This window comes from Rhipicephalus sanguineus, chromosome 3, assembly GCF_013339695.2.
Source record: "Rhipicephalus sanguineus isolate Rsan-2018 chromosome 3, BIME_Rsan_1.4, whole genome shotgun sequence".
In the NCBI taxonomy this organism is placed as follows: domain Eukaryota; kingdom Metazoa; phylum Arthropoda; class Arachnida; order Ixodida; family Ixodidae; genus Rhipicephalus; species Rhipicephalus sanguineus.
In genome coordinates, this window is record NC_051178.1 from 108,734,747 (window position 1) to 108,761,718 (window position 26,972).

At 44.9% G+C, this 26,972-nt stretch overlaps 1 protein-coding gene across 2 annotated transcripts in view; it reads right to left on the reverse strand.

Moving 5' to 3' along the window:
- Positions 1-3,697: 3,697 nt before the first annotated feature.
- Positions 3,698-26,972, reverse strand: part of LOC119386918 (serine/threonine-protein kinase PAK 3) — a 50,242-nt gene continuing 26,967 nt past the window's right edge. For both annotated transcript variants that reach the window (XM_037654206.2, XM_037654207.2), the window contains 4 exons: positions 24,188-24,421; positions 20,541-20,910; positions 19,379-19,713; positions 3,698-14,913 (listed from right to left, as the gene is read on the reverse strand). In XM_037654206.2, coding sequence (XP_037510134.1) covers positions 14,830-14,913; positions 19,379-19,713; positions 20,541-20,910; positions 24,188-24,421 — 1,023 coding nt within the window. In that variant the 3' untranslated portion in view covers positions 3,698-14,829. The remainder of the gene's footprint in view (positions 14,914-19,378; positions 19,714-20,540; positions 20,911-24,187; positions 24,422-26,972) is intronic.

Below are 26,972 nucleotides of genomic sequence, written 5' to 3' on the forward strand. Positions count from 1 at the left end.
AATAGTATTTTGAGGTTCGTGTCAAAGAAACTAGCACTCGGTTTACCTGTGAGAGGAGACATTCCGTACGTTGAGGATAAGTAAACGCCTCTAGTAACGTATTATGACAGTTACACGAAAATGCCGTTGCAATATGTAGTAACAGAGTTGCAACTGTGAATTTCATTAGGCAAAACAAATGATAAGAGCCAGAATCAGAGTGCAATATCAGCAGGATGTTTTATTTTCATGCGCGCGCAACTCGTTGGTTGATACGTAACTAAAAAGAGCGTCGTATCATAGTCAGCCCCAGAATCATCGCTAGTGCATAACTATGTTATGAAGTAGTACTGTTTCGAAAAATACAGTGTCAAGAAAATATAAAAGTGGTAATAGTATATCACTGCACAAATATACACAGATTTACACATGACACAGAGGTTTCACTGCGACAAAAGTTGGACGGAAGACGATATCTCGCACTATCAGCTTGTTGTTTACAAACAGCGCCTTTATATTCTCGGAAGTGACAGTGAGAAGAGGTAGCACGTTTTCTTTTGAGCCGAGCCACTTTTTGCAAAGAATATTCCACGCGGATATTCGTGCGATTGAGATTGGCTGCGCATATTCACAGTCAAGCCAATAATTTTATGAGCTCGATAGTCGGATACAGCCCAAGAAGCACTTAGAAAATAACAGTGTACATGCAGTGAGCATTGGTAGACGTGGTATCCCGTGACGCAAACAAGCGCTGTTTTCGAAGGTCCATTCAAAGTATACAGCTTAACAGGGACAACTGCAGTGCCTTTACGATAAGCATAGGCACTCGTCAGGTGAATGGTCATAAAGCAGACAACACCGTAATCAATACCGGTGTCACGCGGGCACTTTTGATCGTGATCGGGGCCGACCGGATTAGGCTCGATCCGGATCAGGTGCTGCTACACGGTCACTTTGATAGCGATCAGGTTCGATCGGGATCGAGACCATCGTGATATACTCATCGACATCTGGCTCCCACAGATTGCGATTTGATTTACGTTTGCGCCATACTCGATCTGGATTTGTTTGTACCGTATAGTAGCGATGATTGTTGATTGCGATCAAGAAATTCGATCGGGATTGACTGTGATCGCGATGAAAAGTGCCCGTGTGACTCCGGTAAAAAAAGAGAATCTAGTTTCTTATTGGGAAACGGACAGCGCGTTAATGCATGCAGGCGTAACTAAGACGAGCCATTTCGGCCGCAGCATGCTAGATAACGGCTCACTTGCGCTCACCTTCGCTATCACGGTGTTATTGTTTTGTGTTGCGCAGTGGTTGTTTTTATTTTTTTTTTTCTTGCGCCGGATCGCATTTATGTTATTATTTTTCTTGCATAGACACCCACGTTCCCCCTCGAAAAAAAAAAAAAGAAAACAAGAACCTAAAACGAACGCCAGTAAGGGTCATTCGTCCAATCGTTTCTTTTTTTTTCACCAAACATTCACGTTAAGCGGATCCTAACAATCACGACAAGCGCGATCGAGAAGCTGTATTGTTCGCAGCGGAAAGCAGTTTTTGTAGTTGTGCATTTCAGACTGAATAACAGTTGCCGACATGCGAAGTGATGGAGTCTCAGCATATTGAGAACAGCCCCATTTTTATGCAACGCGTAAATAGCCAAGAAAAAGAAGAACGTTTATGAGCATCCAGAAGAATAATAAAAACGCTGCATTCGGCAATGCTTTGACACGACCGATAAGAAAGGCGCCTTTCCTCGCAAAGAACACTGTTCCTTGTCGAAACAAGGTTTTTTCGGCCCATGTTTTGCAGCCACTGCTTGTTGCGCCGGCCATCACGCTTACTTTGGGGAATCGTAAAAAGTGCATAACCGTTCGCACTCTCGTTGTTGCAGTTATAGGCGCAACAGAACGGCATAGCGCCCACGCAAAGCACAGAAAACAAAGCGCGCGCAACGTTCGCTACGTGGAGCCCCGGCGTAAAATGGCGCGAGCGAAAAAGAAAAATACCAGCAAAACACAAGATCCACGCGTCTCTAAGGGCAACGGCGAAGGAGACCAATCGTCGGCGCGGAAAGAGCGGCGGAGAACGGGAGGCCGCGAAAGATCAAGGGGCTTTATGACGGCGCACTCGCTGGCGCCGCCTGGTGGGAGGAGCCCCGTGAATACCTCCTAGCATGCCAGTGGTTATATACGCGCGAGCAAAAATTTGTTTTTCCAATAAACAGTCTCCCTCTCTCGCCTCTAAAGAAGCGCGTGCGACCAAGCCCTGAAAGTTAAAGTACGCTTTCCTTTCGCAAGCACGCACCCCCCCCCCCTCCAGCTCCTATCTCCATGCGCCTTTCAAGCGACGAAAGGCGGATCGACCTCGCGCGACGCGCGGGGCGTTTTCGCATGCGCCCTTCGCGTGATGGAGATAGCCGGCTCGTTTCATCTCTGCTTCAGCCGAGTTCGGCGGCGGCGCTCGCGCGCTTTCCCCCGCATATATATATATATATATATATATATATATATATATATATATATATATATATATATATATATATATATATATATATATATATATATATATATATAATGTTATCGATGTGGACTTTATGCGGAACGTGACGGCGACAGCAAAAACCAGCCGAGTGTCCATGTAATTGTTATCGCAATTTTAAAAATTAAGCAGAAGTTCAATGAGTGGGAATTATCCAAGGCATGCATGGCGTATGATGTCCGTGTTGCTTGCTGCTGCTGCGACTGTTTAGCGGATGGGATGTGGGAAAAGTGGTGCTTGGCGTATATGCGTGTGGTATTACTGTACTTGCACGATTCTAACGCGCGCTTTTTTTTACTAAATGTAACCTTCAAATACGTGTGCACGTTAAAATCGGGCTCAAAAACAAAACAGGAAGTCATTTTTCCAATTTTCCTTATGTAAAATTACCTGTACGGTACAATTGAGGGCACACTAGAATCGTGCAAATACGGTAGTACAACGTATATACATGATATACACTCGCGTAGTCTTGTATTTCACTTTCCCTTATGTCCCCCATATCAATGAAAGGAGTAGCTTGTATGACAGAATCTTCACACTTTTTGTAAGTTGACAGAACCTTTGCACTTTATGCAAGTTGGACAACCAGTAGACTTGTGTCACCGGATTACTATGCTGAGAGGAACCTTTGAATACATTTCACAAGATTTGCCTTCACCCAGCAAGCACCTAATGATGAATGATGATCCCTTAATATAGAGCTGCGACTATCACAAATATGGTCATATGGACGTTTATGTTCCTATTGAAGAAATTATCAATTATAAGTGGTCGCTCAGTTCTATCTCCTTCCTTTGTCATTACCATTTTGGCACATTTTAATCTCATAGATCTGGCAGATTGAACTTGCCAGTTATAAGCAATTTGCATGTGAAACATATATATTCTTATAACTTCACCCCCGATCCTGGGCCGATACCACAGTGGGTATGAGCGACGCCACCTATAACATTGGTGTTGGTATAAGCCTCCCCCCCCCATCAGCGGACGTTTGCCTTGAGGGATGGCACTGGTTGTAATACAGCTTTTGCTGGCCCTTCAATTTCCTTAGAGGGAAGTTCAATGCATCACAAGAGACAGCGCTGACATCTGTGCTGCAAAATGTGTATAAGCTTACACAGCACACTCGTCTGGAGACGAAAGGAAGCAGTCAATGGCTACTGACCCAATCGCACTTCCTATAAAAGTCTTTATTCACCCAGCATTATTGCATCCTTGTTCTTCAATACCTTGAAAGTGAAAAGTCAGATGTAAACCAGCACTTATGCACAGGCAAACACGCACACACGCTTGTCAGGGAAGGCCAGTCCCAGATTTAGATATATATAGGTCATACGGATTGTTCCAGCGCCACACACCATACGATTCACAGGGCAGTGGCGACAATGGCACTGCAGCAGGTGACCCTTAGTCGTACATCAGTGGTGCTGGCACAGCGGTTCACAACAGAGGAGCAACAGCGCATAGTGCTAGAAGAGTGTAGCCAGTCGTATGACCTGGTGACAACACATACATGTGGCAATATTTCCATTGCCAACAATTAGCTGCTCATGCACGCCCGTTCCAAGAGACACGTACATTTACAATTCTCACAGGCTATTTTCAAGCTCGCTAAGACAGGAAAATTCGTGGAAGCAAAGCCACAGTGCACTTTCACAGCCTTAGAACCATGCTGAATCCCCACAGTACATCATCGAGGCCAGCATCAGCCACCAGACAGCAGAAATCGCACCATGCTTGGTGCCAAGACCTCAGACAAGCGCCATGCATGAAGAACGACCAAATGTTCTGTACGAGTGACACAGATTGTAGAACTGCTACTAGTGTAGGATAAAGTGTATCACACCAGAACTGTAGAAAGCTCCTTTTCAAAGCCACTAAGGCCACATCATGGAGGAGGAGAAATGAAATAAAAAACAATGGGCACAAGTAATGCAAATCGCGATGGGCCAACTAAAAGGGACCGAGTATGCACCTTGGGTCAACACTGTTAGCAGCTAGCATGTTGTACAATCTGTAGAAGCCTAAACCAGTAATTCTACCCTCGGCCATCAGCTATCATGGAAATGGCAGCCAGCAACAGAAATTCTCAGAAGAGTGACAGTAGAACGCATGTGCTCCCTGCTTTCAGTGCTGACAGGTGATGCTTTATATGCCTTTATGGGTGCAAAAGAATGTTTACGGCTAAAACATTACATTATAAACCGATTCTGTAGCTTCAGAACTGAAGAGGTTCGCAGTAAACCAGTGTTCTTTCACTGTTAGTCATTCAGAAGCTCCAGGTTTCACAAAAGGAGCTGCCTATTAGTTCTGGCTACCAGGGGCGTAGCCAAGGGGGTGGGGGGTTCAACCCCCCCCCGAAAATTTTCAATTTTGCTTGCGTATATATACACGCCCACATACAAACGCATAAACGAACATACATAAAGTGTGGTTGAACCCCCTCCCCCCGAAAAAGATTTCTGGCTACGCCCCTGCCGGCTACCACCAGTCAAAAATGAGAAAAAGTGATGACAACACCCAAGCTGATGTCACTACCTAGCACTGACACCAACGTTGGTGCCCTTTTACACCATGCACGGTCTTACAAGAAGCAAAGGAGGTAGCAGCAATGTCGCTAGTGTGTTCTGTTAAATATCAATGCTAACAAATACAGATGTCAGAAAAAGCGTGTTAACCATGCTTAACTTGAGGACAACATTTACAAAGATTCAGCTAAGTTAAGGCTGTCAGGATTGAACAGCGAGCATCTCAGCAGTAAATATTTGCCAGTGTAGGCAAGCCACTGGCGCTAGCTCACACGACTCTAGCGTCAATGGAGAACACACTTGTGCAGTACTCCCTCCAGAAGCAGCATGGCTGAGTGAAAAAAAGTTGACAAATGATCTGACATTGACAGCTTCGTGGACTTCCTTCAATGTTAGTCCAAGCTGGACTGCAATGTTTTTACCTTCGTTATAAAGAATCGTCCTCCATTTTTATATCGCTCTCTTCACAATCTGTTTAAACTGTAGCATAACTCAGGAATTTCGATATGCTATGCTCAACAGACATCCCAACCACTTTAGGGTCGCCTGCATTGAGAGGCGGTAATTATCGTATGAGGTGTGCTACCGTGCCAGCCTGGTGCTATTGCATTGCACTGCAGGTACAACTCAATGCCACAAGCCAAGAGATATGCTGATATATGAATGTTTAGAAACAAGCCTTCAAAGGATTTGCTGTTCTAATACATTTTGGAGACCCTAACCCAGCAGTAACCCTTTGAATGATAACTGCAGTGCAGGCAATTTAGATAGATTGAACTATGCAGAGTGGTTTGACTTGAAAGCAATTTGAATGTCGCAGGAGGAGGAATAAACTTGATTATCAACCAGCAATTTAAGTTGCTTGGCCTAGGCCTCCCACGTGGGGACGTCAAGGTCAAACTAGAAATTTCTTCATTCAAACCAGGCAGTAAGTATGAGGCCATCAACCTGAGTGCAGCACAGGAACAGAATGAAAGCTGGCAAAGCTACAATGAAAAGTTACCAAAACCTGACACCTTGGAGCCACTATGGTTCCTTCTTGAGGATTCACTCATGGAGAAGTCAGTCAAGTCCTGAAACCTCTCCTTTTATCAAATTTTAGTTGTAGATTACTCAGCTTCAATGTCGTTAATCGTCCAAGCCAGGCAGACTTCTAGTGAGTGTTTACGTTTGAAAACTGAAAGCTGTTGCCACATGTCCAGATCCTAAGTGAAAATCGCAGACAAAATATAATTGCTTTATATTCATGCCTTTGTTTGCTGTTGCAAAATGGGTATACTTGTAAGAATTTTTATGGAAAGACTGAAAACTCAGTTGTTAGATCATGTGAGCAAATATCTTCACTACGAGTACTTAGCAGTCACACGCATTACTTCAACCCTACAGTCAATCTGTCCATCAAAACATAGGAATGCCATGATCTTTAATCTCAGTACTTTAGCTTTCAAAAGGTACACCTGTACAGGCATACCGCCATAATAGAGTGACATGGCACTAAAGCTACCTTATAAATGTGTTTGCGCAAAGATAATGAAACATTTTTTAATGCATGTGCATGTGTGTATAAAATGACCAAGATAACCATTTCTATAAGTGGTACGCATGCACCTAAGACCTTCAACAGGTAAAATGCAAGGATCGCTGAAAATTTTGAGAGGAAATGACACCAACACAATAACACTGTAGATAAAAAAGGGGGGCCGACACAGGCACCATTATATATTTACACCTCATTCGTGACTCACAGCTAACACAAAGTTTGTGTATGCAAAAACAGCAAGAAGTACACTCTATCATGGTAAAACTCCGTGCATTTAACATCTTTGTCGGCAAACTCCACTAGTTGCGCATCAAACTGAGAGAACTCGTATTCCAGAAGCCACAGAAAATCAGAAGTAAAAACAGCTACCTCGACAAAAGCAATGCACATGCAAACCCACAAGAGCAGAAATTAGTTTAAATACCTTAAGAATGCTATAAATGTGGCACAACAAAAAAATAATTTAACTTGTAAAATCTGCCCTTGCAAACTCAAATTTCAGTGACCGCAAAGGGGCTTGGCAATAGTGAAAGTAAAAATAAAAACAAACTGCAGTTTACTGCTGTGCTTTGCTGAGCAGCAGGTGGACAGATTCATCATTAGAAAAGCTTTCTGTTTTCTTTGTTAGTTTTTTCTGGCTGCTAACGAGAGTGACAATGCCTTGTTTTGTCATTAACAATTTTTCAGGAGATTGGAGAAAGCACTAGATACGCTGTTAAGCAAAATCGGCTTGACAAACAAAGGAAGTCAGGCAAGAAAGCCCGGTACCTTGAATTACACTTCTCATTGTCTTTAAACAGGAGATAAAACTTTCCCGGGTTTTATACTGCCCTACAATACGCAGATTTACAGAATGCATCTCTTGTTTCCTTGACTCTTCGCTTATGTGCATTGTAAAAGTTTTTTGCTGCCTTAGACACACACCACATGGAGTGAAAACTCGGAGGGATGCAGCCGTAACTTCCGATGAAGCAGATAGGTTAAATGTTATTTGACTTGAACATTCTAAAGAACAGCAAAAAAAAATGCAGAGCTTCAAAAGGCACAGTCACTACCCCAGCTGCCCGACTACACCGCAACAAGAAGCAAGGCTCTTTGAAACACCATCACTCATCTTTCAAAGAACATCTGCACAAAGAAAAAATTCTTGTAAGATTGTGTGAAAAAGCAGATATCTTGGTGAAGTCAGCTTATAACAGTTCAGGAAGTACACACACCCTGACCACAAAACTAATTGCTAAAGGCAGTGGGGGAAAAAAAACAAGAAATAAAAAAAACAGACTGCCAGTATGCAAAAGCTAACGAAGTATGTTCAGAAAAGAACACCAAATAATGTGAGCAGCTAAGTGCACATTTAACATTTTTGAAAGAGAACAACAGTGAACTCAAAAGTACACACAACCAAGTAAGAGTTCCACTATAAGATCATCCTCACGGAGCACTGCATTCTGTTACTGCAAAGGAAAGTGTTCTACAAATGTGCACATTAGCACTAAGAGAATCCAGACTTCAGAAATGACACGCAAAATTTTTTAACACTTCCTATGCAATGACAAAAAGCGCCAGCGGCAACACAGAACCATAAATCACAAATGCCAAAGTTGTTCCAACCGACAAAAAAAAAGAAAGAAAACGATCAAGCAAAGGATAAAAAGTGCGACTATGCGTCTCGTTGGAAACCACCAACAAAGAATAAAATATAAAGAGTAGGACAGCAGGAGCACAATACAATGTAAAATATAATATGCTTAAAAAGAGGAGCAAAGTGAAATTCAATGCGTAAAAATATAGAAGCCACCATTCTGCAGTGGCCACTAGTGGAGACCACTAAAACTAGACCAGCCAAGAGACACGGCAGCTACACTCATTATCACTACATATCTCTTTTGTTCATTTTGTACACAACATGGCATTCTCAAAAAAAGAAATTATGCAGGAAAAACATAAAGCGGTGAAAGCATGACATTCGCTCGCTGATATTGCACAAGGACGTTAATACGATAAACATTTTTTTCTTGTGTTTTGGGGCTGCTGAAGTCCGATGATTCAAACCTTTCGGGCAAGCTAGAGATGTGGACGTCAGCAGAAATATCTCACTTATAGCTTCATAGTGTAACAGATAGCTCGACTACAGTCATATTGAAGTGCTTTCCAAAAGAAACCATTTACGTCAACTCCCTTTTCAAAGCCCAGTAAGCAATTGCGAACATTTTCAGTCATTTCCATCCAAATTTTTATTTTTGCCATCGGTAATTGTGTATAAAAATATACCGCGAATGATCCTAAGTCATTACAGAAACTGGTTAAGACAATGCTGCAACCAAGCAAAAATATGAATAAGCGAACTACGTGCTATGTCATCGATCTCCTCATCTCTTCTTGATCTTTGGTACCACTTGCATAATCGACTAACACGCTGCCTGGTGGGACTTCAAAGAGTACACCTGTCTGCAACGAGTCCCGTCGTATTTTCACGCCCAGCCAGTTTACTTAACAAGGTCGCGTCAGTAGGAAAGGGGTAATTATATAATATACCATAAATAAACTGTAAGATAAATACTAGACAGCAAAGCAGTAGGACAAGTAAAAAAAGCATCAAGTACTGGACAAACTGCAAAAGGCACAGCTTGACACATGAACACAGCTAAATGAAATCGTTGCTCAAGAAGACAAAACCCACATCAGGGAGGTGAAGCACTCTATGAAGCGTATTCCCGCTAAATGAGCGCAATACCAATGAAAGACGGCCACATTCTCTTTTCTGAAGGAAGTGGAACAAGCCACCAGGCACCCTTTGTCCTTCCAACATCATTATTCCAATGTCGCATGCCACATTTTGACTGCAATACATTAACTGGTGTGCCGTGATTCTGTCCCACAGTGGCACTCTCAAAAATACCACAGTCTACAAAATACCTTCAATCCTTTCAAAGCTACCTGAAGAGTAAAAAAAACCTGCACTGTCACATAGAAAGGTGCCAATAGCAAAGGAAATCTAAGTGCACTGGCAGCCTGAAGCACCTACGAGCGTGCAAGGAAAAGCTTCAACTTGTCAGCATAGCTACATGTAGATGCGTGAGGCTACCGGCTGCCGAGAAGATTTAAGCTGCACAGAAGACTAAAGCTGCCACAAAATGAGCACAGAACCCTAGTGAAATCCCTTGTATGTCTAGTGCTAGTCTAGATGAAGTCCACAATGTGGAGGCGCCTTGATGTTCAGAAGGCTTGCAGACTTACACTCACATATTACTTGAAAGGTTTTTCTGGCTGATAGTGGGGAATAAAAAAGGCGCATTGGTGAACGCATGCGCTTCCACTGATAACACAGTAATGAGAGGCATCTAATCAAGAATCAAGCGAGTTGCAAAGAGAGAATAAACATTCAGCTATTTCTGCACAATGAACGAAAACAGCGGAAAAGTGATGCCATTTTCCTCACATTTACGCTAGCATGATCAATAAGGCTTGCAACCTCAAAAATTTTAATTATGCCTCGTCTCTCGACAAAGGCAGCAGAGTAAACTAGTTTGCACGTGCCACTTCTCGCACCCCTGCCATATTTGTCTGCATTCACACTCTGTCTACCAAGTAGCTGCCCTCAACTAAGTCAAGTTTTCAGTGCGAAAGCTAAAAGCCAAGTTGCCAACCAAAACAGTTCATGCAAGTCGAGCAACCTCAAGAAGTGCCCAAATGAAACATTCCGGAAAATAGCATTATAAATTCTTTATAAAGGTATGCCCACTTGAGAATTTTAGTTGCTGAACTGGCACAAGCCACAGTCTCGGAGAGACTCGATATTTCGAGGACCGTTTGGTCCCTTCTTCAGGGGTTGACTGCAATGACCGGCTAATGCCACTTAAGCATCCATTTGAGAATGCGTTTCACACACCTTTTTGAGCTTTTCACACGTTCAATTTTGACACACCATTATTGTCCTGAGCAAATGATCTATTTCCAAGTGACACCAAAACCTACTGCGGTGTGAGTAATGCCGCTGACTACAAATGACAATGCATTTTCCTGTGTGGCAGGAGAATTACTGCACTGCGATGTTGAACACAACAAAATTCAATCTGCAAGCACTCGCACGTTATCGCATTCAGCCTATTTTTCTATGACAGCATTCAAAAATCATGCATCTTAAAAGCCTCACCTCACATGGCAGCAAGCTCTTACTGCCACTTATTCAAAAGAACCTTTCAAAGACTCGACAGCAGTACAGGAGCAAATGCAGCTTATCCATGAAACACATCAATGCCCATTTTGCATGGCAAAACGGAACAGCTCACACAATGACGTGACCAGCACAACAGCAAACAGCACTGCTGCCACCATTTACCGACTGAACATCGACAAGCCATCCTGATCAAAGACACGGGCATGTGGTAGACTCCCATTATTACAAACATAGACACTTTGGAAACCTGAGGCTACACTCTTGACCAAACACTTTTAGACATACATGCTGAAACACAGAGGACAACACCTTGCTGAAATGACAGCTTGAGAAGTAAGCAATAAGAGAACCATTCCGACCGGGGACATTCTCTCTATGTTGTACATTTCCATTGGTTCAGATCATCAACACGCACTAACTGAGACATCCCTGAAGGTTATCAGTCTCATTAGACAAAACTGTCAGGGCACTGACCAAAGTTGAAACAAAAAGAGACGTTACGGGATCACTACAGATTTTGTTCGCAACGGAGTCTGTTGCAAACAAGGAATTCGCAGTGGTCCCAAAACATTTTTTTTTTCGGCTTCGGTGAACAACCCACCACTTTTCCGTTACTATACCTGACCAGACGGCACTCCGTTACAGCCTTGACTACATTCGTTTTGTCAGATGCTCACCATAGATGCGCCAAAAGGTACGGCGTACTGGAGAAGTCAACCACACTAGGTTTGTATTGGAGGGAGTCTACCACGTAGCTTACAACACGGACACATCTTCCCGCTGCGAACCTTGCAATGTCGCCAAGTCAGTCACGCAAAACGATTTTCTCTGACGAGTTTCCACACCCAGCGACGACATTAATCCTAGAAAGTGTTGCCTCTAAGAGAACCAGCTAAGCAAATTTTCAGACATCTTGATGAGAATGACATGTCAGTCGAAAATTTCGTGGACAGGTGCACTAACAATAATACCAGCAGTGCTTGGCCAATGATATGCTAGACTGCAGGAACGTACACTTTGTTTCAGCACTTTGTACAAAGCATGCAATGCCATGGAGACTAGCGAGACTTCTTGTAGTAGCTGTGTTACAGGAGGAAATAGCTTAGTGTTTTTCCCAGAAAATACGGAAAATTCTGCTTTTTTCAGGCTTAGTGGTAAGTCAAGACTGTTTGCTGCCTTAAAAAGGCACAAACTGTACGGTGCATTTTTGGTAGAATGTGGCGCGCACACAAACACGGACACTAGAAAATGAAGAAAACCACACAGATGCTGCTGTTACCGTGTTGTGCAATGTCAGCATAAAGTTTTTAAATATTTTACATTTTGCTGTGTTCTTTTTCGGGTTCTTCGTGTGCAGCTTGTTGCGGCGCCTCACATACAGGCTCGTGCTCAACTCATACCAGCATTCAAACTCGCGAAAGCTGACCGCAAAACGTGCAGCGTTATGAATTTTTCTCACCGAGCTTTTTGCGTAGCTTCCACGGCATTGCATGCTATGTACAAAACAGTGTAGTCAAATTGTTCTTCTCTGACTCGCCCTTAATACATGCACGTTTTGAATGCACAGTTTTGAATGCTTCAGCCATTGCAGCAAGCCATTTCAAAGCAACAACACGACTGCCTTGTTTTCTATAAACGAAAGTAAGCAGAGCATAAGCAGCCTGTCCACATGCATGTAACTAGTTCGAACAAAAAGAACTAAGCAGAGGATGCTCTAATGTCAAAAAAAATAATTGCTGAAATTTCATGAAGTGCCTTGCCTTACGGATTTCCGACCACTCCTCACAAGATCAAATTGTGCCTTTCTCACTCACCTTAAGCTAACTTTTTCCATTGTTGTATCAAAATGTTGCCTTTTCATGTCATGGACATGCAACACTCGCATAAGCAGAAATGCTACACAGTGAAGCCTGTTCACCGACTGGATTAAAGGGTATTAACAAATATACCTTTCTATGTTTTCATTTTAGCTAATCTGTCTTTGGTTGTGAACCTAGGCTAAGCAATTGTACACATAAAATCCAGTTTCCCTGCTACAACATTCCTGAAGTTTACTGAACCATACAGGGGTAAACTGATAATGAGCCTCTTGTGTGAACAAGTTTGATGCACCAGGATGAAACATCTCCAATATTTTACGAACAAGGAAAATAGCGCTCGCCACGTGAGGCCAAATTCTGCATTGCTGTCATTTTGACTTGGCGCATAGACTTTGGTGAAATTCAGCCTTGTTTTGTCCTTCACTCTTTTAAAGAATTTATCAAGCTTTTAAGGAATCTGCCATACAATAGTTCAGGCAGTCACGTTTCTTACACTATTTTGCTGTGGCTTATTTGTCATGAATGCTCAAACACATAACCAGTCGAAGTGTTGTGCACCAATCGCAACAAGCAACAAGAAGGCCCTCGGAACATAGCATCATAAAGGATGGAACTGTCACTTTAAGAATAGAAATGATAATTGTTACTTGGCCAAAGACCACTTAAAGTAACTAAAAGCATTTAATAAAAGCGCAATAAAGGTGTACACCGCTCGGAGAGCCCTATTGCTGAAAATGTGCAACACTTAAGCTTTAAAATAAAAAATGCGTCGCATGTTTGCATGCAATTCCAGGGTGCTTGGTTTTGACAACTTGCACTTGTTTGTAAATGCAATGTAGCAGTCCTAAGTTTCTTGTTTGCTTTTTTTCCTTCCAAAAGAAGTAGTTGTGAAGCTTCTTGTGCAGCCCAAACACAGCAAATGCTCTAGACACAAGAGCACCAGCACTTTGTACAGGCCAATCAGCCAATTCCTCTGCTTGAGATCTTGCTTGCAACATCTTGAGTAGCTGCCAAGGCACCTGCAGTCGCTGGATGTTCTTTTTCTGCAGCAGCACAAATGTTTCCGCAGCTTGGCCTTACAGCACAATTCACAAGGCCTTGTTGCATACATCGAAGCTGACAGCAGGAGGCTAAGCTTAGCCCGTGGCCTCAGTGATTAGCTCCGGCAACGCGCCGTTGCTACGGCCATCCCATTCAGCGCGTTTCAAAGAGGAGCAGTGTAATTTTGTCAATGCATTAACATACCACAAGGTGGCAACGTTAGCCCAAGCCTTGCTCATAGCATCCATCCATATTAGAAAAAGCTCTGTGACACTCGCCTGCCTATAACACTGCGTTCCCCGCTTACGCTCGTCCAGTGAGAAATCACAGCCGGGCTAGACGGGAGACACAACGCTCGTTGCATTTCCCCCTAGCCCGGCCATCCGTGGGATATTCTGTTAACTCTTTAACTTGCTACGGGATGGCGGCCTTAGCCCAAGTTCTCTGTCCAGTCAGTGACGCTCTTCTGGCTGTCACACTGCTTTCTCTGATTACACTCTCCCGATGCGAATAGAACGGATTGAGCAATGGCGCGTGGCCAAAGCTAACCGCTTAGCCTGACAATGATGTGCATCTCCAAACCAGACACACTGAGAGTATAAGCACGATCAGTACATACAGGCAGCTCTGCACATAAAAAGAAAAAACCTCAAGAAGGCATCTGCAGGGTGTACGGTGATAGTGGCGTTTTGTGCTAGTCTTCTTCACAGTGGTGGCAGGTCACAGCGGAAGGCTTTCCCCAACACCAACAAAAAAAAAGGAATCACCATCACCACGTCAGGTGGCGGGAACCTGCATTACGGCCCCGACGCGCAACCACCAGTTATATCACTGTTGGTGAAGCTTCACTGAAAAAGTGACTCCAGCACCGACCAGTCGACGCATCGGGGTTTTGAACACCAGTGCATGAAATGAATCACCATCACTGTGTCTGGTGGCCGAAGCTTGCTCTGCCAGCATGCCAGCGGTAAGCTGGATCGCTCTTCCCGAAGCAATCCAATACGCAGCCGAAACCACGAAATCCAAGGTGACGAGAGCAGGTCCAATCTCGGGCCCACCTTCTGTGGTCAAAGCAGGAGGTGCATGGCCTTCTTGCAGAAGGCCAAAGTGCTGTCTCGAAATAGCTCGGCCATGCAGCCGAAGATGGAATCGGAACAGCGGGTGAGCCTGCCTTGTGTTGTCTACAGTGCTTGGCCCTCAGTGGCTCTTGGCTGCCTCCTTGGCGGCGACAATGAGCGGATGCAGGCTAGTGAGTGGCCGTGCTAGCTTCAGAAATGGGTGCTGTGGGCATGGACAGGAGAGAGACACCATTGAAGAAATTAAGAAAGGTTTGTAGTGCACAGTATAATCATACAGTTCTACCATCACAACTCTAACCCCATATTCGCAGCCAACACTTGACTCTATGCCCTTCTACACTAGGTAATGAACACTGCCTACCTTTGAAAGCTGTTGTCGCAAAATCTCAAAAGTATCCAGTCCAGGTTACAAGTGATAAAAGTACTTGATGACACAGAAAGGGTGCAACCAAATAGGCCGCACAGTACACAGATTCCACACTAGTTTATGTGAGCATGGCAGACAATGCAACGGTTGACTTAGAGTATGGCAGTATTGCCTCATAACATAGCATTGCGAACAAATGCTTATGGCGAATTCCATTGAGAGAACAGGAGTGGGGGCGCCGTGCAGTGAGGAGTGGGGGGCAGAGCACTGAGAGCAGTGTCACTCGATCTGCCACTGGAATGCAGCACGCTTCCAGAGAGCAGGTGGGAGGGAGTAGAAAAAAAACGAGTGAGGAGAAATGTTATGCATCCCAGCATCCTCTGCTGCGAAGCACGTGTGATCTGAGCCGGGCCAGCCGGGCGGTCGGGGAAAGCACATGTGGCAGTGATCGGTAGGACGCACTCGCTTGCTCGCCATCCTGCAAAGTTGCCGCTTCCTACTATTACATGATGGAATCGCAAGCTCAGCGCATCCTGCTTTCTTTGATGCAACGTCAGCCACCGTCTACTACAGAAGTTAAAGTGAATTTGATTGCTTTTTTGCTTGTTTGAGCGCGCACGTCGCACATGCATTTTTGCGCGCGCGGCCACGCGTCTAGTGGTTGTTTGTAGGGACCCTAGCCCACTAGTCTTACCGTAAAATGCCGAACAAGCGCCCCCCTTACGGGGAAGGATAATCCGACCAGATTTGAAGGTGATGGGGGGGGGGGCTTGTCCCGAACCGAAACTCAAGATTGTCAAGTATTTCGGCAAGACGACGACGCTTTGCTGCCACCGTCCCCCGTGCATTTGACGACAGGCAAGGTAGGCGAACACTACCAGAATCTACCGCAACGACGTCAAAATTGTTGGAGCCAGAGCACCACACACGCTTCGCTGCCGCCATTGCCGCCGTACACGAGCAAGCGAAATACAAACAAGTGAGGAGGATTGTTGGGAGGGTATGAGCAGATATGACGTTAACAAGTCACGTGACTTCCTGTGTTCTCCGCTCACTCCGCTTTTCAACGGGGAGCAGACTGAACTGCTCTTCGCTGCTCTCGGCGCAGCAAAAGCGCTCTCGCTCTACCAATGGATGACGGTGCTCCAACTCCTGTTCGACCACTGAAACACGCCGGCTCTGAAGAGAGCACTTTCAGCGTGCTTTTGAGTGCTCCTGCTCTCCCAATGGAATTCGCCATTAGTAAACCTGAAGGTACAGTACTGCAATGGTATAACACTGTTTGCGCAAGGCTTAGTATTACCGGCCATGATACAGCACTTCACATTGACAGCCGAAGTATTGGTTGAAGACATCTTTGTTTTCATTAACAACACCAGGATAATTTTGTAAGGGCAGTTTTGGTGTGCAAGCTCTCTGGAATTAGTCATGGTCACAGCATGTGTGACGTCATTTCCTACTAGGATCAGAACTACCGTATTTACTCGATTCTACCGCGCCCTCGATTGTAACGCGCACCCGTTTTCCGCGACCAAAAAAAAAAGAAAGTATTACATCGATTGTAATGCGCACCCATTTTTCGTGAGAGAAAAAACAAAAAAAGTCCGTAGGAGTCAAACTTCGCACATTCAGAACAACAAGTATTTCGGTTTTACAGAACTTAAGTTTCAAAAAGTAAAACACAGTCAAAAAGCGGGCCTTGCCGCTAAAACTGTCACCACTACGGCGGCGATACGAGTCGCGTAATGGATCAGTCCTCGTCGCTATCCGACAACTCCTTGTCGCTGTCAACACTCTTCGATTTCAGGAAACCGGCCCTGCTTTGGTCCACTGAGACCTTTTCGTGAAGCTTTGCTGTAAAAAATCTGCTTCCGTTTGCGCCAGTCTCGCACGCACGTTTCGGGAACTCCGAACTATATCCGAACGACCGCGATGCGGCCCGATTTCCGTCCGTCTCTCTGCACATGTAATAACTATTCTTTTAAATGCGGCATCGTGGTACACTCGTCGAGTATTTGGAGTCGGCACTTCCATGCCGTCGACAAGGTCAATCTAAATAGGTCGCGAAAGTCGGAACGAAAAGTGGTCGGAAACCTATTGCGACAAACATCAACACCCGCGTGACGATTAAAGCGCTAGTAGGTGAGGGGGGGACAAATAATGAAAACAAAAAATTGATTAAGCGTTTATTTTCATTAGTTTTAAATTTATGTGTCACGAATTAAATTAGTAGATTACTTTAATCAAACTTTAGTCTTGGGTATGTGGTTGAGTGGCCAATTTTTTTCGTTTATTTTCAGAAACAGCGGGCACATGCAGGCAGTCTGGTAACATGGGCCAACGGTTTTGCGCATTTTGAGATGCAAATGCCGTCGCTCGTTTTTGCGCGGTAGGTTTGTGCCTGTCGTCCGTAGGTGATTTCCTCGCATAAGCGTTGTTTTCTAGTCGTGGTACTTGGCAGAAGGTAATATAGCCCATCGCAGCCATCGGGAACCGTTTGACTGTGTTTTGCCAGCGCACGGCCGGCGTGCTGTCGCCCTTCGGGACGATGAGTCCGCCACGCTACGCGAAGAAACGCTGCGCTGTCTACGGATGCAAGGTTTGTGTGCAAGGTTTGTGTGTGTGATGATGTGGATTGTGTGGCCCGTGACGGGGCGAAGAGGGAACGACAGTTCTGCTCTGCGGTACGCCTTGGAGGGGAAGACGACGAAAAGGAAGCGCGAGCGGGGCGTGCGGCTCGAGGAGTTGGAGCGTGACACGGTTGGAACGGCAGCCGCTGGTCGGCGGTTCGGGTCGCGACATCGCTTAACCAGGCTTCCGGCAGCCATGTGGACCTGGTGAGCCTGATTCCCGCTCTGTGCCCGGTGCTGACACTGAGACCGGCAGCCTAGTCTGTTCCTGGCCTGAGGTCCTGGGGCCCGAGTGGTGTCACGAGGTGGCCGCGGCTCATGTTGGCGACGGGCAGCTAACCTGCGCTGCAGTGGCCTGGTGATCTACCGGCCTGCAGTGCCATCATCACCACCACTACCACCTCGCCACGGTCAAGGCAGCGTGACTGTTGACTGCCCAAGGAGTACCGGTGACGACCGACCTCGCCGCAGCGGCAACAGTTCATAACGGCGAGTAGGACAGTTCGTGTGCGAGGCGCGTAGGACCTTTAGGATGTAAATAAGGAATGCTGTAGTGTGTTGTGTGTGCATCGTCAGAGTTATCGGTTGTGTTAAAGTCTGTGTTGTGTGTACAGAATCACCTGACTGCCGGTTGAATTATTTCGGATCCTGGGCCCACATTACACCATCACAGTGTGCACGTTGAATTGTTATGCTACTTCTGATTTCTGTGTTATATATTTTCGGGTAATATCGTGTTCAACTGCAATATTTCGCCAATAAAATACACCTTATTTATCAAATCTGTCATTTTCGTCTTCCCGTTATCTTGGAGGCTTCCATTATGGAGCCGTCATAGTGATAAGAAAAAGAACACGCAGCTATAAAAAAGTAAGAAGCGGCGCCCTGTCAAAAAATTTCATGATTTCGCGCCCATCGCGTTAAAACGTGAGTTCATTTCCGCTTCCGGTTGTGACGTCATCTTTTTCTTTTTTTTTTAATTCTGTTTGTCCCCTCCTCACATAGATGGCGACTGTTGCAACAACTAGACACCAGCTTGACACGTTGGCTTCTACGGAAGTTACGCTACCAGTTTACATATACCTTGCCGTCGATGCGAACGCAGAACGGGATGACAATCTCCTCGGCACACGTACGAACTGAAAAAATGGCAGAAATGGCCAAGGCGCGTGGGAGGCGGCCATTTTGAAATGTCGATGGCAATACGATAACCGAGTTTCTTTTTTTTTTTTTTTCCGGTACTCGATTCTAACGCGCATGCGATTTTTGGACTCGTTTTTCCGGAAAAAAGGTGCCCGTTAGATTCGAGTAAATACGGTAGCTGGCTGCCACAACTCGGAAAAGTGAACAGATCCAATGCTGGTAGCCACTACGAAAGTTTGTCTTAACCATCAAGCAGTTCATATTAAGCTGCTTTTTTCTTACATTGAGTCCATTAAAAAACACCCAAGCATTCCCACACTGCTCAGTACGTCTGAGAATTTAGCTTGCCAGAGAGCTAGCCTTGACAGGACTTTACTGCATTTGTAGCCCAACCACGAACAGCTGATTGCCGATTCTCCAGCAGAACTTCAATGCATACCTTTGCAATGGTCAGTAAGCACAATACAAGGACATGACAGAGAGCTTTCGATAAAAAGAGAAAACAGCACGAGAGAAAGCCTATGCACCTTGAGCAGCTCGGAAGCCGAGTATCGTCGATCGACGTCGACCTCAAGGCAGCGATCAAGCATGTCCTGGAAGACGGCGCTGAGCTTCTCACGCTCCTTGATCTCGGGCTTGCCATTGGTGGCGATGAGGTACAGAGCACGCAGGGGGTTCTCGTTCAGATAGGGGGGCTCCCCTTCGACCATCTCGATGGCCATGACGCCCAGCGACCAGACGTCCACCTTGGGGCCATACTGTTTGCGCGTCACCACCTCGGGAGCCATCCAGTACGGCGTGCCCACCATCGTTGTGCGTTTGCTCTGCTCTGGCGAGATCTGTGCGCAGAACCCAAAGTCCGCTGCGCATACGGGAGAAGGTCGGGAGAAGGTGTTTTACCAAGGGTAGCAAGAAGGCATGGAAGAGACCATCCATAAAAAACAATGCACGGTCCTAACCTTTGCCCGATAGCACTTGGACATTATAAATTTAGTTAATGCAGAGCCCCGTTACAGCACATTTCTACGTATAAATGTGCACATCTGCTCCTTACCAAAGTTTTATTTCGAAGTTCAATTTCTTGCAAAAGCATGCATGCTTGCTGGTAAAACGAACGTATGTGCAGCAAAGCTATGCCCTAGGCCATTTTGGAGTAGCTTTCGGAGCACGCAAAAAAAATTTTTTTGAGCAGTAACGTGGCTTTTGGAGCAGGCAGAATCTGTTTTCTGAAAATTAAAAATTGGCTTTTAGAGCAGCTGTCTGTAGAAACTATTGTAAAACAATTAAAAATTGTAAACTGCAAGTGAAGCCCTTGCGATGAACAAAAGGTCAGAAGCAAGTAACGAGTTACAAGTTCACTGTCATGGTTACAAGTTCATTATAACCAGAGGTAGGGCAATTTTACTTTGTTAAAATTAAATTTTAAATGCATGGCTCTCTATAAGGAAGTTAAGAGGAACTTAATTTACATTTTTATATCCATTATTTTGTTACATCCAATCTAATTTACAATGAGGTACAAGAGTAAGTGGTATACTAATTTGACAACAAGGTAAGTTAAAAGGACAGTGAAGTGGACAGAAATTCAAATCGCGTCCAGTAGGCTGCCACTGGCACGTTTCTGCTCACTTCAGCTCTGCATTTCGCGCAGTCGGTTCGGACTAAAGACCAATGCAAGTGGGAACGCACTCAGCTTGACGCTGCCGTCCATGCCGAGCAAGATGTTGTCGCTCTTGATGTCGCGGTGGATGACGTGGTTGCGGTGCAGGAAGTCGAGCGCTTGCAGCACCTCACGGCAGACGGCCGCAATCTGGCCCTCGTCCATGCACGTCTCGGTGACGACGTCCGTCAGCGATCCCCCCGCCAGGTATTCCATGACGACCCAGAGCTCTCCGTCGCCCACCAGGTAGCTGTCCAGGTAGTTGACGACGTTGGGGTGCTTGTTCTCGCGCATCACCAGGATCTCGTTGATGATGAGCTCCTTCTTTGGCTGCTGCGACAGGTTCATCTGCTTGATGGCCACTTCCGCACCGGTCGACGTCTCGATTGCCGTGAACACCTGCAAAACAATGTGGGCATGAAACCCAGTAAGGCATCCGTAACAACTGCAGACTTCTAAATGATATTTAAGAAGCATGTTCTACAAGAGAGTGGTATGAGCAATACTATATGCAATGACAGTGCAGTCTGTCAAGGTCTGCAACTTTAACTACTTAAAAAGAGTAAAGTAAGCCGAAATGAAGACGCTCAGGAAAATGAGCAGGGTACAAAGGGTGAGCTCGATCAGGGTATCTGTTGTGGACAGGAACGCAGATAGTATTGTGGACAGAACGTATCTTCGGGTGGTGAGAGGTACAAGATCATGTGTCACATTGGTGAAAACAAGCATTCCTTTGTTTCACAAACAGTGTATATTCTTAAGTTGGCCCTCAAAGTGGCACAAAAATGAAATGTGGGATGACTTGGTGATGAAACAGGGTAAGCCGAACTGTATGGAGCCATGTTACCTGAAGCTTGTGCAAGGATAGTTATTTTGCTTAGATAAATTCATTGCTTCCAATTTTATTTCATGCACTTTTGCTAACTTTTCCTCATGATAGAGTAATTTCTTTCACATTTGAAGTTCCCCTTGTTAAAAGTACTTTCATGCAGACATACAGTGTTGTGCATCAGTGGTGTGAATCACACCAACAGGCCATCAAATACTGTTTACTAAATACTGTTGACGATGCTTACAACCGTCTTGACAAAATTATTAAATAAATGCATGCACCCAATATTGGCTATTTATTTTATATTATGGGTACTAAAGCAAGTAGTAATTATATTGAGCGAGGTGATATCACACCGGACAGAATTAACTTTTGATGCCGCATGCCAACTGCCCCCTGCTCCCCCACGAAGTTGTTAGTTATTTAGCCCTGGAGTTTTTCAAGCCAAAACCATGATAAGATTGTGAAGCACTGTGGCGGCGGACTTCAGATTAATCTCGACTACCTAGGGTTCTTTAACGTGCACCCATATCTAAGTACATATATGGGCAATAATAATACACTTTGTGGGGTTTTAAGTGCCCAAACCACAATATGATTGTGAGGCACGCCAGAGTGGAAGGCTACACAAATTTCAACCATCTGGTGTTCTTTAAAGAGACACTAAAGGCACATGTTAAGTCGAAGTTGATTGCTGAAATAACGTTCCAGAAACCTCGTAGTGCTTGTTTCGTGCCAAGGAAATGCTTATTGTGAAAGAAAATCACGTTGTACTGGTCCACACAGCGTTAGCGCACTTCAAATCACCCGCCTGAAAAGCCCTCCTGACGTGGCGTTTGCCTTCCCCAACGTTGCCCGCCTTTACTGCCCGGCAGCCGATGCTGCGGTTTCTGCTCTGAAGGACACATTACAAGCCTTGCCCAAGTTGCGGTTGATCTCGTAACCCTCTGCACGAAAATGCAACGAGCACACACGCCGATTTTTTGGTTGTTTAGCACACTGTCACAGAGGCACAACACTTAGACACTTCGGCGTGGGTTTATTTGTGGCACCCATTGGAAAGTTATGTCGGCTTCTTTGCTGCAGCTGCTGTTGCTCAAGCGGCACACACCATTAAGGCATCCGGCAACATAACAGGGACACAGCATTTTGTCAAACTTTCCTTTAGAACGACTGTCATGTGCATGCAAAGCACACAACAGTATGTGATAACGAAACTACCAATGAGACACGACCGCACGATCGGAGAGGAGCCCGGCGAAAATGGAGCTTTTAAACCACCCATGCCGTTCCCCTTGGTAACGCCAATGCCATGAATGAAATAGAAACACACAAGCGGCATTCTATCACGTCTTGTAACGTACGGAACATTATTTTTTTATTATAAGTAGTTTGAATAATAGTGATTATTTGTACTCGGGACTCTTGACGCCATCGGGCTCATTCCAAAATGTCCCACTGGTGGCATATCATGTCCTACATTTACCTTAATTTCTCGATTAGCAGAGCACTGCTGCGGATAATACTGACGTTGTAGGCATTCTCAAACGTTCACCTTTCGCTCTGACACAAATATTTATCAGGGGTGTGCGAATACTTGAACTTTCAAATATTTTTCTAATAGTGTTTACTATTCGAACCTCCGGAAAAAGAAATATGTAACGGTTTATAATAAAGGAAAATAAATATGGTGACGATAAATCAGCGTGTAGCGTGCTTGGTCTTGCGTTTTGGGGCGCCAACATGCGAAGCTGCTAGCCGCTTCCATCGGTGCTCCAAGCGGTCGCTGTGCAACGAGCAAAGTACGTCATGCTCGATCGCGAGTACAAAGAGTTGTCCAGCGATGGCCTTCGTCACGAGGTCCGAAGTGCTGACAAGCAGAACCTCTAACCGCGGGTTCCACGAGTTGGTCCGAGACGCGCGTATGCGATGTTCGCGACGAGCGCAGCGCACTATCGTAATCTGATGATTGAGGTTCCGCTTGTAGCTGCCAAACTAAAACATAATTATATTCTAAGTGATCGTCGACTCGAGAACACACAACGAACGAACGCGTCACTAAGCAGCGCGATTGTCGACAACCGTGACCTCGCGACGTGCAAACAGCAGACGACGCTCTCCCGGAGCGAGCATCGGACCAATGGCAAGGTGTGCTGCAGCAACATTGCGGACACACCCAATGGGAGAACTAGAAATGAACTTTAAACATTTGCTTTTTGTATGCTTGTTTCCGAATGGAGAACCTAGCTGAAGCGGGAAATTTGAAGACGGAAAAATTATCTTTCCGACGAGCCCCAAATGGTGGCGCCCGGTTGCGCCACTGCGGAGCTATAATTTTTTAGAATATAATTTAGAATATGCTTAGGGACCCTCTGCAATTTTTTGTCCGTAATTCCGCTTCGAAGTATTAGAAAAATATTCCGAGAAATATTCGAAAATTATTCGATTCGATTCACACTCAAACTTCATTATTTGAATTCGCTTCGCACTCAAAATTTTGCTATTCGCACAGCTCTAATATTTATTTCCTTCAGCGTCCCTTTAACGTGCAGTGACATCGCACAATAATAGGGCCTCTAGCATTTTGCCTCCATCGAAATGTGACACCCACGATCAGGATCCAACCGGCGACCTTCGGGTCAGCAGTTGAATCCGCAACCACTTAACTACAGCGGCGCATGGGTGTTTTCCGAGTTTCAACCCCATCAAAATGTGGCCTAGCCGGGGCCGGGAATCGAGCCCATGCCCTCATGCTTGGCACAACGCCACAGCTGTTAAGCTACCATAGCAAGTCCCACTAAAACTTTCATGGCACATCAAACGAGAAGCAATGCGAACACTTGCCGTGCCCGAGGCGCCCTGCCCGATTTTCTCCATCTTGGTGTATTTGCGGTTGGGGTCGCCGACGGACACGATGCTGCGCAGCTTCTCCATGATCTCCTCGTCGGTCATCTTCTTCTTGCGCGGTCGGGTCACCGCACCTGGCGCAGCAGCCGTGCTGTTGTTGTTGGCAATGTCGCGTACATCGTAGCCAAACGCCGCCCCATTCTTGTTCTCCTCCTCAATGGGCTTTGTGTACTGCGAGTGGGAAATCCAACAAAAATCCCGTTAGACCGATGCATGCAGTGGCAACAACATAGTATAGAATACTGTAGAGAATACAGTATGAGGCCTTTTCAGTGAAAAGGTTCTATCACATTCATGCTTAATTCGTGGCTTTCCAGCACTTTCCTTAATTTATCGACACTTGTTATTTGTCTCCCACTTGAAAGATTGTTTGGCTTTTCAATATGTTAGCGAAGGTTTGAGTATTAGCCTGCGTGTTCAGTGATAAAGCTGAAGTAGAGCACCAAGTCGGGCTAGTTGGTTAAGATTCATTATGACGACTAAAACTGCGCTAAAAACACAAAGACAAAGACGAGGAAAACAGGACTTGTGCAGACTCACAACTGAACGTTTAATGTTTGAAGGATGACATATATACATATATTTGACATGTATTTAGAGGATGAGAACCCGGGAGGGTGCCAAGCTTTCAGCTTGGACGTTGAGGATCTATTTTATGCCATCCCGCAAAGAGAACTTATGGTTGCTGTGAAGGAGTGCATTACGCAGTACAATGATGAGCAGTGTTTTGTCGCACAGTGCGGCATTTCTCTTCAAAGTTTTCTGGAACTACTGAGCATGTATTTATCTTCCACATACGTGTGCTGGCGAGGCCAGCACTACCTCCAGAAGTCAGGGGTGTGCATAGGGTCTCAGGTCGCCCCTGTGCTTAGCGATATATTTTTATCTAAAGTGGATAGAACTGTGTCTAGGTGTGTAGGTAGTACTGCTTCTCGTATTTTCCGCTTTGTGGACGACTACCTGATATTTGCAGCTGAAGGCGGGCTTGAAGAAAGAGCTTTTCAAGCTAAGCAAGTGTTTAGCGAATCGGGCCTAGGCCTCAGTTTTACGACTGAGCTTCCTAGTAACAACGAGTTGCAGTTCCTAGACATTCGGCTTCGTTTTGGTTCATCCCATACATGCTGGCTATATCAACCTAGGTCTCAGAAAAGTCCGCTAAATTTCTCATCTAGGCATTCAAAGTTAGTTAAGAATGGAATTGCTTTATCTTGCATTGATGCTGCGGTGTGGAAGTCTTGCGCGCATGCAGTGACGGAAAGTGTGCAAATGCAGTTGAGCAGGCTAACTAAATCTGGTTATCCATTATCTATGATTGCAGCAACCTGCGAAAAACTAATTAAGAAGTTTAAAATGAACGGCGCCCAGTCACCCCGAAATCGCGCCATCGAGGGTGGGGGCTTTGCGGTTATCCCGTATCAGCATAAGGTAGCTCATCACTTGAAGAATGTAGCTCAACGCTACGGTGTGAACATTGTGTTTTCGGCACCTCAGAAAATGTCGCGATTGTGTGCCAGGGTAATGAATGCCATTGATAAAGCACCTAATTACAGCCCATTTGTTTGCAGCATTGAACATAGGTCCAGGTTTGTCCCATGCGCCTGCGCAGTAGTTTATGAATTTCCTTTTTCTTGTGGGCAGGTATACGTGGGACAAACGGGGAGGTGTATAAATATTCGGCTGAAAGAGCATCTTAGGAATTGGTCTACAGATGGCTATTCGCACATGTCCAAACACTGTAGGGAGTGTAAAGTAGGCAGCAACGAGTTGTGCCAACCGCTTGTCAATAAAACCAAGATTTTGTTTCGTCACAAGGACCGGTGCACACGCGAGACGTTCGAGGCTTTCAAGATTAAGGGGGGACGTGGCTTTCGGTACCAACTTTTTTATTTCTTCATGGATTTTGATGAAAATTGGCACACTTATTTGAAATGTTTTTTTAATGCTACTGTAGAAATTTCATGAATATATCTTTACAACTTTTAGATGTACAATATATTTCACCTTCTGCTCTTGTTCCGAGTCTGACTCGTTTAAAAAATGTGATAGCAAACTCGTTCAAAGTGCTATGCATTCTAAGATGTCTGATTGTGGGCATGACATTCTTAGATTTTTTTATTTGCAACAAATTTTTTTTTAGTTTTCATTTTTCATGAGGTGACTGTGCAACAGGCGTCGAGGCTTTGTGCAACTCGTCAAATAGCTAATTATCAAAAGGCCATACTGAAAAAGCAAGAATGTCACGCCCTGAACTGTGCTTCAAGGAATATAGAACAAAAAACGGAACTGAAATAGACCCAGCGGTCAGTGAGAAATCAGCGGAACAAGCAAAGCAGGAAGCAAGAAAAGTCGTTTTGAGAAAACGGCTTTTAAAGTTGTACCAACGATATTACTTTATCAAGAGGCACTGGGGTCGTAATCTTTTGGGTCCTTCGTAATGTGCAGTTTCTTGAGTGCCCTGTCTTTAGTTTGAGGTGCCTTGTTTCTCTAAAACACAAGAAGATTGTGGTCTTTAATGTGTTTTATAAGGTTAGACCGCCTGCACATGTGGCCTTTTATCTGTTGTGCCTTTGTTTCCTTTCTTTTTTCTTAAAATCCTTTTCTGATATACAAAGAACATGTAGCATGAATTTTAAACGAAGTTATGAAGTGGTGTAATAGACATCACAAAAAACAAGATATTGTAATGCAAGTAGGTCATGTACTACGATGATTTGCCAGCTTT